The 13,247-nt window shown below is 42.1% G+C and overlaps 2 protein-coding genes across 3 annotated transcripts in view; one reads left to right on the top strand and one right to left on the bottom strand.

The window, feature by feature from the left end:
- Positions 1 to 3,849, top strand: part of LOC147689781 (heme-binding protein 1-like) — a 113,347-nt gene extending 109,498 nt beyond the window's left edge. The window contains exon 5 of the mRNA XM_086937266.1: positions 1,498 to 3,849. Within this exon, the coding sequence (XP_086793392.1) occupies positions 1,498 to 1,669 (172 nt within the window). The 3' untranslated portion in view covers positions 1,670 to 3,849. The remainder of the gene's footprint in view (positions 1 to 1,497) is intronic.
- FANCM (FA complementation group M) overlaps positions 1 to 13,247 on the bottom strand; it is an 861,212-nt gene that overhangs the window by 676,892 nt on the left and 171,073 nt on the right. For both annotated transcript variants that reach the window (XM_086937264.1, XM_086937265.1), the window contains exon 4: positions 11,046 to 11,204. In XM_086937264.1, the coding sequence (XP_086793390.1) occupies positions 11,046 to 11,204 (159 nt within the window). The remainder of the gene's footprint in view (positions 1 to 11,045; positions 11,205 to 13,247) is intronic.

Genomic DNA, 13,247 nt, shown 5'->3' with positions numbered 1-13,247 from the left:
GACTACTGTCTTTTGAGGATGTTGGATCTAACAATTGCTAGCTGGTAAGTAGATTGCTAGAAGATTCAACCAGCTCATTGGTACAGCTGGAAGTCGTTAAAGTGGGGGCAGGGCTCTGTTCTTCATTTGTCCTGAAGTCGGTGTAGATTTCCGAAATGTTATCATTGAAATAGTTCGCCAGTTGGTTGCATTGAATAACAGATAGTTTAGAGGGTTCAGGTTGATGTGCTGCACCGACAGATCCTGTACCACCTTAAACAGGAGTTTAGGATTATTTTGTGCAGCAATGATGGTATTTTTCATACATTCTGACTTTGCCATCTTGCAAGATAGTTGGTAGGCCTTGATAGCTTGTTTATATGCCAATTTTGTTTCGGTTCATAATGTTTCCTCCACTGCCTCTCAAGCACCTTGCATCTACTTTTTTCAGTTTTAAGCGATTCCGAGAACCATGGAGCTAATTCACAAAACGTGTCTTCAGAAGGCTCCGAGTAAAAGCTATCAGACTTGATCAAGGCTGAAGACGCTCAATAGGTTAGATCAGTTAAGGTGAGTTGCTGAATTTAAGATGAGAAACAGGCTGAAAATGCCAACTACGTACAAAATTGGTGCATGTTTGAACCTCTGTGGTTCCGTCCATACTGGATGGCTTATCAAAGAAATGTTCAGCCCTACATCTACTCAGCGTAACCTTTTGGATTACTGTTCTGCACTTTCAGTGCCTTACGTTCATAGCTTCAGCTGCTACGATGGCATTTACAGCATATTGCTCATCCTAAGTTCATCCTCAGCTATTAATTACCTACCTGATTTGATCAAAATATTGATTGAAAAGAGAAATTTCAAGAACAATCAATCACCCGTTGAGCTGCCATTCTATCGAGCATCTTCAGCCTTGATATTGTCAGAGAGGACGAGACATGTGTCCGCTGCTATATTTCCATGGTTGTTCATCTTTCAAATTGCCACTGTAAACCCCTGATAACTCTTGGAAGCACAAATCACTGTTACTACTGGACTATATTATAAGCTCTAGACACACCTTGGAACAGCGCTTGATTACTTTTTGTACCCAACCAGGGTGCTTGGGGTTGCTAAAGCAACATAACTCTAGTCCAAATGCTACTTGGTTGCATAGTTCTCGTACATCCATACTGCCATATAATATATGAGGATGTGACACTGTCTTTGGTCACTGCTATCATTTTAATAGTACTTTTAGCACGAATATTTCTTAAGTAATTCCTCAGATACTCAATCTAGAAACATTCTGCAGTTGTGAACCTTGTATGTCAAATGTTAAGACAGAAATTGCCTTCCTGTGTGCGGTCACTTTAACATGTATTGAGATTTTACATGCTTATGCATTCAACTGATTTGACTCAATCTGCACCTAATGTGGTGGCTTAACATATGTTTGAGCGTCTTGTACATATGTACTGAACAATCTATGTACTAAGCAACAGATGCTTAATATTTTACACTTACTTTTTGCAGGGCATTCACTGGGGTAACCAATGAAGACTCCATTATCAGAGAAATCAGCTTACTTGCAGAGCTGCTGGAGTCGCCGGAACTATGCCTGCAAGATACCTTTATTGTTGCAGGATACACAAACCCCGCAGCTGCAAATCGACAGAATGAAATTTGGTTCCTACAGCGGTCATAAAGGACTATCATGTATTCTTAATCCCATCCAATGAATTATCTTTCGTACATCCCTAAATACCCGCCTATCTTACTTCGGCTTGACACTAATATTCCATATTTTTTCCAAATACGGGTAACACAGGGTGCATTTGGTTAAATGAAGAAGACAATCAAAACTATATTCTACAGTCCTGCACAACTTGAAGTAATCTGCTCTGTTCGAAATTTGTATTCGTTTTCCTTACATTCATGTTAATGCTTTTCTGGATAAACTAGACTTTAAATACTTTAAGACCCACAGTGAATACAGTGTAAACATTTGTACTGTCTAGCTGCCAATTTACCAAATGTTTGGGCATTTTATTTGCTGTGCCACAAATCGTTTTCTCCCAATTCTTTACTAGCCTGAAAAGGTCTGGGTTCATGGCCAATCCCACTGAACAGTAAGGTCATAGCATTGGAGCTCTTATTCCCACAAGTAACATGCAGTTAGTAGCCTGCTCCCTTGCTTTTTCTCTACCATCTTCTCAGGTACACATGGTGACTTCCAGTCTCATCCTTTTTTGGTCCCTACCCCACTACCAGCTCTTTCATTCGCTATTACTGAGAGGTGCCATTTTGAAGGAAGGGGGAGGGGGGCAGGGAGGGAAAGAAAGGCAAGAGGGAGAGAGAGAGATTATGGGGGGGGAAGGGTGCCACTTGTTTCACTGCCAACATTCAGCTTGCCAGTAACAGCTGTTAATTGCCCGTTTGTCCAATTGTTTACCCATACCATCAACTTGGGTCCTTAACTGCAGGATGGCTAATCAACAACTTAACATCCATAATGTAAGGCAGCAATAATAAAGTATAGCTATTTTAGTTGTAGTGAATTAAAAGGGGAACATAAAAAGAAAGAAATCAAAATGAGCTGCCCCCAACACTTTCCACAGTCCATTGGAAGGCCCTTTTTCAAGATTTGAGAGAATATAGTTGTCAGTACTGCGAACAGCTGCTGCTCATCCCTGTCCCCCTCTTACTTCGGCTTAATTTTCAAGATCCAGCGCAGCAGACAGTCATCTTTCAAGTTTGTGCTGAACTGTCCCTGACCATCACTATCTTATTGCCTCTCTGTGTAATAAAATTGCTCATTAGAAAGGTATTTGGTATCTCTTATAAGGACAATCTGGCCCCATCCTCCTACCTTACCTTGGAGTCGAGTTACTGCCATTCGATTTTTTTTACTCTGAGCATAACAATTGTGAAATTATACCGGTTTATTAGTATGAAGGCAACACATAATTAGTCCTTGTTCAGTATGGCATTATCCTAAATAAATCAGATACCTATATCCAATACCTTCTGAAAGAGTGCCTTTTTGATCCAAGGCAATTTATAGCAACATGTCAGTTCTAACAACCACCAATTTGTTAACATTGCTATCAACCAGAGATGCGGGCCAAATTAATTGCAAAACTTGGTCCACATGGTCAACAAACACCCCAGGGTACCACATCCAACGGCTAATTTTGGAAAAGCCATTTTTGCTCAGTGCTCTACAGAATTGTCAAACAATATCCTGAGATTTTTCGATTGACGCCAACAGATGTACGTTTGAGAGCTGATCCAGCAATGATGTCAGATGTTTTTGCTAAATAGTATAAAGCTACAAGTTCATTTGCATCGTGGTGTAGATATATGTGGTTCTGTGCTCATAAACTTACTGTCCCAAATGTATTTCTTTTTGTGATACATGTCATTCTTTAAATAGTTCAGTGGATAATGTTAATATGTATTAATATTTTAACATTTAAAGCACGACTGCGTCAGCTGAGCTGCACACTGTGAACCGATATTGCGTGGGTTAAGATTAACACCGTGCGGTACAATGGAGGCATGTCTATTGTTATTGCCTCTATTTTGCTAGAAATATTTGTGAATGCACTTTGATTGATGCACAAAGGACCAAGATAATATACAGGGTTTGCTCAATTGCTTATGGGCACATGCACTATACAAAACTAAAAATAATGAATACAAATAAATATTTATCTATTAAACTACAGTAAAGTCTATTTTGATGAAGAATTATTTTGAAAGAAGGCCAACTATAATAATATTGCACCATTATTTTGTGTAAAATGTATTCATTGCAAACATGCGACTGTTTTATAGGCAAGACTGCTTTGTATTTTCTAATAAAACATATATAACCACCTACTTGGAATTGTTTTGCTTAGTCTTCGACATTGCTGGTTGATCGTAAGATGATGCGAGTGCTTTTATGATGGAAACTGATTTTACACTAGTATAAACGTGAAGTTTGCTGAGCAGGTCCACTGTTAGAGTAAATCAAGCTACTTTACAGCAAGGCTAGAGGAGTACAGTATGCATTTTTAAATTACGTTCCTTCTCTTCAACGGCAAAGAATACCAGAACAAACCGTATTCCCACAGGAGTATCCCCTTGGTCTCTCACTTTACTAAGCTTTTCTAAAAGGTACAATAGACAAAGGCTAGCCGAATGAGATCAATTTGACTTTTGGATTCTGATGCATTTCGACCCTGTACAGCATTCAGTTGCCTTTTGGCTAGGTTTGTGCAACAGAAATACAATGCAACAGAAATACGATACACGAATTGCAACTTTTCCAAAATAGTAATCAATTTACAATGTATTGACCAAAGCCCCAAGAGCTTGTGTAAAGTCCTAAAATGGGAGCGCTTCTTTATCTGAACACTTTCATAGCATCTATTCAAGGAAAGAAAAGGTGTGTGGTTATGTTACTTGTGTACTTTACAATCGATGTAAACCAGATGGATAACAACCATGATCTATTCCTTCAGTCTCCCGTCTGTTGTGTAGGAAAAGCAACTTAATATTCTCGTCTATTACATCTGTGACTATATGGTATATGTTGTACACAAACGTCTTGTGTGGTTAAAAAGCAAGATTATGGGATACAGCTAGAGTTGCAATACAATGAGTCGGTATCTTCCAGATGCCACCACAATACCTCTTTTTCCCTACAAACTATTAATATATAATTTAATAGGCAAGTAGCTTCATGGTATACCAGTTTACTTGAACTTTCATTAAGGTAATATATTTTGTATGTCACTTACTGCTGCCTGCCTGAGAAAATGCATTTACAGGGTAGCCTGAGGGATTGGCACCTGAAGGACCCAGCAGAACAAACAAGAAGGCGCAGCAGAGGCTGTGTTGATTGTAGCTTTGGTAGGCGATAGGTAGATCCGAAGTTCTCATGCATTTTATCCCAAAGGCAAACCGCCTTTAGAGTTGAATTAAGGAGGCTAGTAAGGCTGCTAAATAAAGGGGGAAATTAATGGTGGAGAAGAGCATTAAACAAGCTGAGAGTTGCATTCCACCTATAATGGAGCATGGGAGTCCTGTATGCCTTCCGGCTGTTAATTATCCTGTCCAGAGTTCTGAAAAGATTAAGAACAACAAGGCACAAATTATCCTAGTAGTTCTGAATTGGGTCCGGAGAGTGTGGTATTCATAACCTATGGCCATGAGCATGTATCCTCCAATCAGGCTGCTGTTTTGGAAGGATCTTCTCTCGCTGCAGCAGGGCAGAGTCTTGCACCAGGACCTAAGCAATCCACATATGCATGCATACAGATTGAGAGGTGTCCGCTGAATGCATTTGATATTCCTCCCGATAGTGGATGTAATGCCTGGGGCTGGCCTCCTCCTCCAAAGTCTGTACGAAGGACATAGGGACAAGATTGTGGCTTGGTGTGGCACCCCTAATAAGGACTAGTTGCATGCCAAACTGTTGGGTGTCTTATGTGTTTAATCTTTGGCCCAGCAACGACTTGCAGTGGGCAGGGTTAAAGGTTATCTGGCAGCCCTTTGGCTTTTTTGCATTTACTGGAACAAATGTCCTTATTCAAATTATTTGTGATTAGATTTCTGAATGGTTTACTCCAAGTTTCCTTTAAACTTTGTGATGACACAGTGGGACCTTAATTTGGTTCTCAATTATGTGAACCCATTTTGAGCTGTTGCGCAGCTGTCTATGCCTCCTGTCCCTAAAGAAGGCAGTCTTTCTAGCTATGATGACCTCAGCTTGTCACGTGTGAGCTTCACCCTCGGTCAGTCCAGCTGCCCTACACCACACCTTCTTTCTGCACAATCGGATACTGAGGGCTAGTGGAACCCTTGTACCAAAAGTTGCTACTTCACTTCATGTCGGACAGGTTAAGGCACTTTCAACGTTATTTGATCCACATTGCCCTTCCAAAGAAGTTTCAACTCCATCACCTGCACCCCAAAAAAGTGCTGAGCTTTTAAATAGATCACACCAAGGACCGTCAGGTGGACAATCTGCTCTTTCTGAGGTTCTCTTAGGTAGAGAAAGGCAAGGCAATGTAAAAGAGTACTTTATCTTGCTGGATAGTCCTCTGCATTAGAATGTGCTACATGCGGAGTCAGAAGCAGCCTGCAGAAGGACTGAGGGTCCATTCCATCAGGCCAAGTTTACCACCACTGCGCAGGCACACCCGTCATCAGCCAGGCTAGCTTGACTCCAGTGGCATGGACCGCTCCGTCCATCATCTCCTTGTGTTTGCTTTGTTCACCCTAAGTTAGCAGGGTAGGCCCAGACACGGGTCCTTTTCTCCAGTCCCAGGATGTTTGTTTCTGATCCAAGAAAGACCGGCCTTGGCAGTTTGAGCTGGACTGTTCCCATGAAGATCAGGGTCAAGACTGATTTGCATATGGCTGGGACTGAACTTGCGTGGCAAAGTGAGCTAAAGAACGATGATGGATTCAACCACGATCTAATAGTGACGGGGGATGAAAGTCTGAAAAGTTGCAGTGCTCCGTCCATCATCTGTTTGTGTTTGCTTTGTTCGCCCAAGTTGGCTGGGTATGCCCAGACATGGGCCCCTAGCTCTCTTTGCCACTGGATTCAAGCCAGCCGGGCTGATGAGGGGTGTTACCCCAAAACGGGTCCCAGGATGCTGGTTTCCGGTCAAGGGAAGAAATGGCTTGGCAGGTCAGGCTGGGCTGTTCCCATAAGGCAAAGGGTCAAGACTGATTTGCATATACCTGCGTCTGAACTGGGGTGGCGAAGTGAGCTAAAGAACGTTGATGGATTCAACCCAGATCTAATAGTGACTGGGGGTGAGTGTCTGAAAAGTTTCAGAGCTCGGTCCATCATCTCTTTATGTATGCTTTGTTCTGCTACAAATGTCATTAATTGCTTTGGACATGACAGAATAAGATTACTAAGAACTATCACTCAAGGTCTATGTTACTGTGTATTGGTTTACAGTGGTCTAACCTTGTTTGAGCCTGAGGACCCTCCACCTTCGTTAGCGTGTGGTTCTCATTTAAAAAAGCACTCTTTTGCTGTTGGGCTAAGTTCGCACTATTTAAAACAGCAACAACAACTATAAAAAAAAAACGGTTACTAGGAAATCAGCAATGGCACGGCTGCTGCAGAATTGAAGACAGTAGTTGTAAAGGGTAATGCTAAATGCGTATCCATCGAATGTGGGTTTGATCAGTAAAAAGAGCAGTTCAAGTGGCCTTAACATCACTGAGGAGCATAATGGCAAAAACGCATCAGTTATGTACAGAATGGTCCCTCAAGTTCTTACGTTTTATGGGCCCAAATGCCTCACACTTTCTTTCGCTGTGCGTATGTGGGCTCCCCCATTCGAACACCGAGCAATGCAGGAAGTATAGACAAAGACTGTCACAACTGCCTATCTTCTCCAGAGGACCCTAAGGGCGCAGCGAGGAACAACATGGAAAATGGATTCTACTTATGGAGTTCCATTCCACTGACATATCACATACGATAGCAGAGAATGCCTTCTGAACGTACATCATCACACACCAATATTTTTACCATCTTGCACATCTTGTCTTCCTCATTGAAGGTATTTAGAGCCAGGGGGTTCTGTAGCTATAATAAAAACTGTCACGCATATATACACAAACGCAAAAAAAAAATAAAAAAACACTCGCCCTTTGAGATGAGGTCAATTATAAAAACTCACATTCTATCTAAATTAATGTTGTATTGGAAGGGGAAAAGCAGAGCACTAATTGAATAAATATTATGTGGGCACACACACAATCTTTTTTCAACTTGGTTGCTTTTATTTAAGTCCTAAATAAAGAAGCAGCAAGCACATCGGTATAAGGAGGTGCCTAGGATTTGAATCTTCAAAAGAATCATCAATTGGTGCGCAGGTCGTATTCCAGTTATATAAAAATGCTAACGCCACAACAGCGTATTGCACTCAACTTACAATCCAAGGATCCAATCTGGATACTTCATAACAAACTGAGCTATATTCTGGAAGATTTGTAACCGAACCTTTGATGTCATATTATTATCTGAATATGTAATTGAAGCTGAACTAGTTTTGTTTGCAATGTGTACTGCTGGGCTCAGTTTAACTGGAAGGTGTTGACCATGGGCCTACCGCCGGGTTGGTGACAAGTTAAGAAACAGGGAGAGGCAGAGCAGATGCTTGGGAGAGTGGTACCCAGTGTCACAAATACTACTGCCTGGTAACCTCACATACTTATGGTCCGAATAGACTGAGTGCACAATGCTCACGAAAGCCATTTCTGCTCATAGGGCCATGTTGCCACTACTTCACGACTGATGTGAAAATCTCTCTACATGTGAAAATGTTATATATGTATAGCTGCACTTAATGCAAGGACATATACCATGGGAGCACTTTTGAGACTTTCTTTAATATTTGGGCCGCTAATTTGGTCAGGTGTTGACTGTGACCTTTTGTGTTTATTAAAATTCTGTCTCTCTCGCTCTGTACCGGCTGGCTTCCCTGTGAGTGACAGCATTCTGCCGTTTCACAAGGAGCATATCGGTATACAAAGTAGTTTTGTTCAGTGCCAGTACTACTGTGGCAGTTTGTGCTTTTTGAGTCCATAAACGTTTTTTGCTTTTGCCAATGTTTGTTATAATGGTGAGGGCCGATTGCTCCCACACCAATAAGGTTTTACAAAAACCATGCCAAAACAAGTCACACACTGACAAAACTAAAAAGCGGACCACCAATTTCAGACCTACTGGCTCTGCCAATGCTTGTTTATTTTTATTTCCCATAATCTTAATGAAACTCGTTACACTGATTTTCCATTGTGAATATTTTGGGAAATACTAGCATGCATCAACGCATGTTACTAAATGATGCTCTAAAGAAATGGTACCTGAAATTTTATTGTAGTTTAGAAAAATGTTTTTTCCTGCTTTTATTTTTTAATGAACATTTTACTTTGAAAGCAAAGAATCATCAATCTTGCTTTCAAGCTTCTACAAATATTTGCATCAAATCTGGGAGCATTATACATAGCCTCATATTGCTAACCTTTGAAAAAGTGTTTGCACACTTTTATACTGGATCCACTGTCAGTAGTGCAGTCAGAGCTTACAACATTTACTTAGAGCGCTCACCCTAATAATAAAGGCTATCAATTAATGAACCATGAATGCAGGTTTGAACAGCATTAACATACGGACGAAAATATTACCTTAACTGCAGACAGTGCCCTTGCCCGATCCATAATATGGTACTGTAAACTGTCAGCCAGAGGGTTTGTGCTACAGGGGGTTGGGTCTACTTGTTCCAAGGACAAAATACACATGAAAACTTGTTGCCCTTGTCCCCAAACAATATGTCATGGGCGTCGTGGTGCTATAGAAATTCTACATCCCTGATTGAGGCTTGGACTATCAAGCTCTTCAGGGTAGGATGTTGGATGAGGGTGTTTGGGTCTCCTGGAGAGGGGCGGTGGAAGCGGGCCATTGTGCAGGGGGCTCCCTCCTACATAGCCACGGTAGAGGGAGAGAGCATACCAGTATCTTGAGGGGTATCCAGTCCACTGGCTCCACACAGTTCATCACACCAGTCCATGCTAGGGTCTTCCTCATATGGTTGGTATTCTCCAGTGACACCTCTAATTCTTCCGAGTCCTAATACAAAGGAATAGGGCTCAAGTTCCGATCAAGGCGACAAGGCTTCAGTCATTGGCGCCAGGCAACTTGAATCCGGCCCCCTAACTGAGTCAGAGATCAGAATGGGGATGGCACAGCCAGTGGGTGCCGGCGGTGCCGGGAACATCGGCATCAGCATCGGGGAAGGTTGAGTTGGTACCACAGGCACTGGTTCAGATCCAAGAATGTATCAATCGGAGTCCACTGAGGCCACAAGCACACAACCAGATGAGGTCCGCTCTGACCCTGCAGGTCAGAACACGCACTGGAGGGGCAGAGCCGCCCAAATATGAAGTGCATTGCCTCATACAACTCTTTCAATTGGGCAGTGGTCGCTCAGGCTTCCGGAAAGTCGGGGAGGTGCGGAGTTGGCCCAGGCTCAACTGTGGAGCCAAACCTTGAATGTCAAAGCTTACTCGTCGCGACCGACAGACAAGGAGAAGTGGAAGACATATTCAACTTCTGCTCGTGCTTGGACTTACTAGAGTGTCCCAAGGACTTGGCATGGAACGACTACCTCAGAGTTAATGACGTCTCCTAGGAACTTCCTCTCGACCGGGACCGCGAGCGACGCCGAGTCGCATGCCGGGCCATCATGAGCTTAAGGGACTACTCCAGCATAGTCTTCGAATTCATGGCGAGACAATCAGAGCATGACTTCTGGTCGTCCTCCATACACCAAAGGCAGACAAGATAATAATAATAAAACTGCCATTTGTAAAGCGCAAACAGCTACCTCCAAAGAGGTGTCGCAGAGCTATAGCAACAGGTGGCGAACAGTAAAGCATGCAGAGTTCAGAATGTCCGGGAGATTAATTTTGAATAAAAAGCCATGTTTTAGCTGCTTTCCTAAATTGTGCTTCCGAGGTAATCTGGCGCAGGACGTTGGGCAGGGCATTCCAAATCATGGAGGGCCTGAGCGTAAAAGATCTGCCGCCCAACCGATGCTGGTCCATCACCAACATCTGCCAATGACTGGCTCCGCAGGGCTTGAATCCTACTTTTAAAGATGACAAATGACCACCAGGAGGACAAACCTCAAAAACAATCCACAAAAAGTTGAAAAAATCCAGTTAAAGATAAAGAGTGACTGAGGAGTAGCTCTTCTCTGGATCAACACTGGCGGGCTCAGAAAGAAAATAACTGCAATTAGCATGCGAAGGTGATGCCTATATATGAACTGATGTCAATTTTGGCACAGACGATGCACGCAGAGCCTAACGACGCCACCTTCCAGGGCACAGGGGTACTGTTGACGAAAAATCTTACAGATCCAGCCTGATGCCTGTAATGTCAAAGGTAAGGACTCTGCGGCTATATACATATACACCTATCATGCACAGTTTCGCTCCTCATGCCACCTGCATCCTTCCCACAAAAAAAGAAACTGTGTGCTATCACTCACCTGGATGTAGGCTTTTTGAATTGCAACTAGTTCATCCCCAAGAGGAACAACAAATTTCTCAAGCTGTCTGTCATGAGAATATGGTTGAATGTCTGGAGAATCTTCGGACCGTAGCTCTATCTGTGCAATCAGTAGGTTTGAAATAACCTGTTGCACGGCCTGTAACAAAGAAAAACACAAAGAAATGTACAAATGAAACACTTGCTGGGTGTGCTTAGTAGTCTGACAGTTAACAGAGAACTCCAGATCCCGACAAATTGTGTAACTGATGGACGACTACTTTTTCCTGCTGGAAAGGGGCTAGTAGCCACACCTCACAGAAGTTTAAAGAAGTATTTCATTTACAAGACGTTTTATGGGTGGTACTGTACACACAAACATGCCAGTAGTGCTAAAGCGGAATTTTAATTTACACAAGCATATTTACCTTTAATATAGGGCAAACAATTATCTAGGTACATTGGAGAATTCTACGTCCTCTAATGTTGCACAATTGTAACAGAAATACATTTACAGGTATTTTACTAGTTAAACATAGGGTTAGTGGATATTCTAGAACTGCAAGTGATGCAGTTCATAAGCAGTGCTGGTGTTCTAAAATCAAAGGCAGACTTAAAAGTGAAATTTAAACAAATGTGACAAACTATCTGACTGGATTTTTAGGCAAACCCTTACAGCAAATCTCACAGTATCGTCTCCTGTACTGCAAGAGAAGCAATATGTTGACATGCTTGATATGGACATGAATTTCAAGCCGCCTGAGCACAAGGCCTTTTCTGGGACAGACTGCCATGGTCCTGTCATCTCAGATGCAGAAGAAGGGGGAATCAAGAACCAGATAGTACTTTCTCACATTTAAATGGGCACTCTCAGACACTAGCTTGGTTGAAACTAGCACCTCATAACTAGTAGACATTTTTCAAAAAATCTGATAAAGCCTGCTGTAATGGGATTAACGAAGTTCCATGATTTGACAGCTCATTTCCAGATGAGCATCTTTATATTTGAATCATACTCAGTTATTTATTGGGCACAAAATCAACACTTCAACAAGACATGCTTTACAACAGAGACCGTACATAATCTCATAGAAAATTTGGGTAGTAGGCAGATAGATGTTTGTGGGCAAGATGCATAGAATCTAGAAAATAATCGGCCAAAAAAACACGTCTCAGTGGAAGGTCGCGATAAACAAATAGATACTTACACATTTAGAATAGGGAATAGTGGTGAGGTCCAAAAGACTTGCAGGTAGCTTTTAAAGGAAGAGATGGCGCTTATTCATGAGGTAAGGTTTAAGTAAACGGAATGAGAAGAAACGTGAAGCAATATCTGGAGGCTGCGGGCAGACTAGAGGTTTTGATAGGTGAGTGAAGGTGGTATGAGGGTGCATATTTATCCAGCACTCCAGCTAGCTAGTTAGGGGAAAGACAGTCTATACCTTTGAATACAAAAAAATGGGTACTTGTGTGTAGTTCTTTTCTCTATTGATAACCAGCCGACTGTGTACGATTACAGAGATAATGAGTGTGGCTGAGAAGGTTATCAAGGCTTCCTGGGCAAAGTTTAGAACTCTGTAGAGTGATAGAAATGAGCAATGAGTAGTAGGTTACTGCAATCAACATAAGCTGCTCGGTATGATTAAAGAGAGTGGCGATGTGGCCACTTGGAAGAGGAAATGGAGACAGATTTTGTGGATACTGATTACATTTGTTTTTTTACCTTTATACAGCTTACGCCCACTCCAAGGAGTGTCCCAGAGGAATTCTGAAGGTCAGCCAGCACCATTTTGTAGATTTTACGCAAATAAGTGTTTTTAATTCTTTCCTGAACTGTTCCGCATTGAATGGAACACAAATAGCTGGAGTGTGTTCCAAGTCCTGCCCACCGAACAGAGAAAGAGCAACCACCAGCTCTAATCAAACAGGATTTTGGAATCTGAACTAACAAAGACGATGCAGACCTCAAAACTCTGAAGGGGTTATAGTGAGAGATTCTCTCCGAGTAAAAAGGGCCTCGACTTTAGAAGCCATGATACATGAAGATTAAACTTTAAATATTATCCTTTATTTAATAGGTACACAGTGCAGGTCATGCAGCACAGCAGAGGCAGAGTTGCCTCTTGATAGGCCCATCATAGGCTGGGATGCTGTATTTTGAACAATCTGTAGTTTTTGGATCAAATAGTCTGGCAAACCAATG

Source organism: Lissotriton vulgaris, chromosome 9 (genome assembly GCF_964263255.1).
Source record: "Lissotriton vulgaris chromosome 9, aLisVul1.2, whole genome shotgun sequence".
NCBI lineage: Eukaryota > Metazoa > Chordata > Amphibia > Caudata > Salamandridae > Lissotriton > Lissotriton vulgaris.
This window is presented reverse-complemented; position numbering and strand designations above follow the sequence as displayed.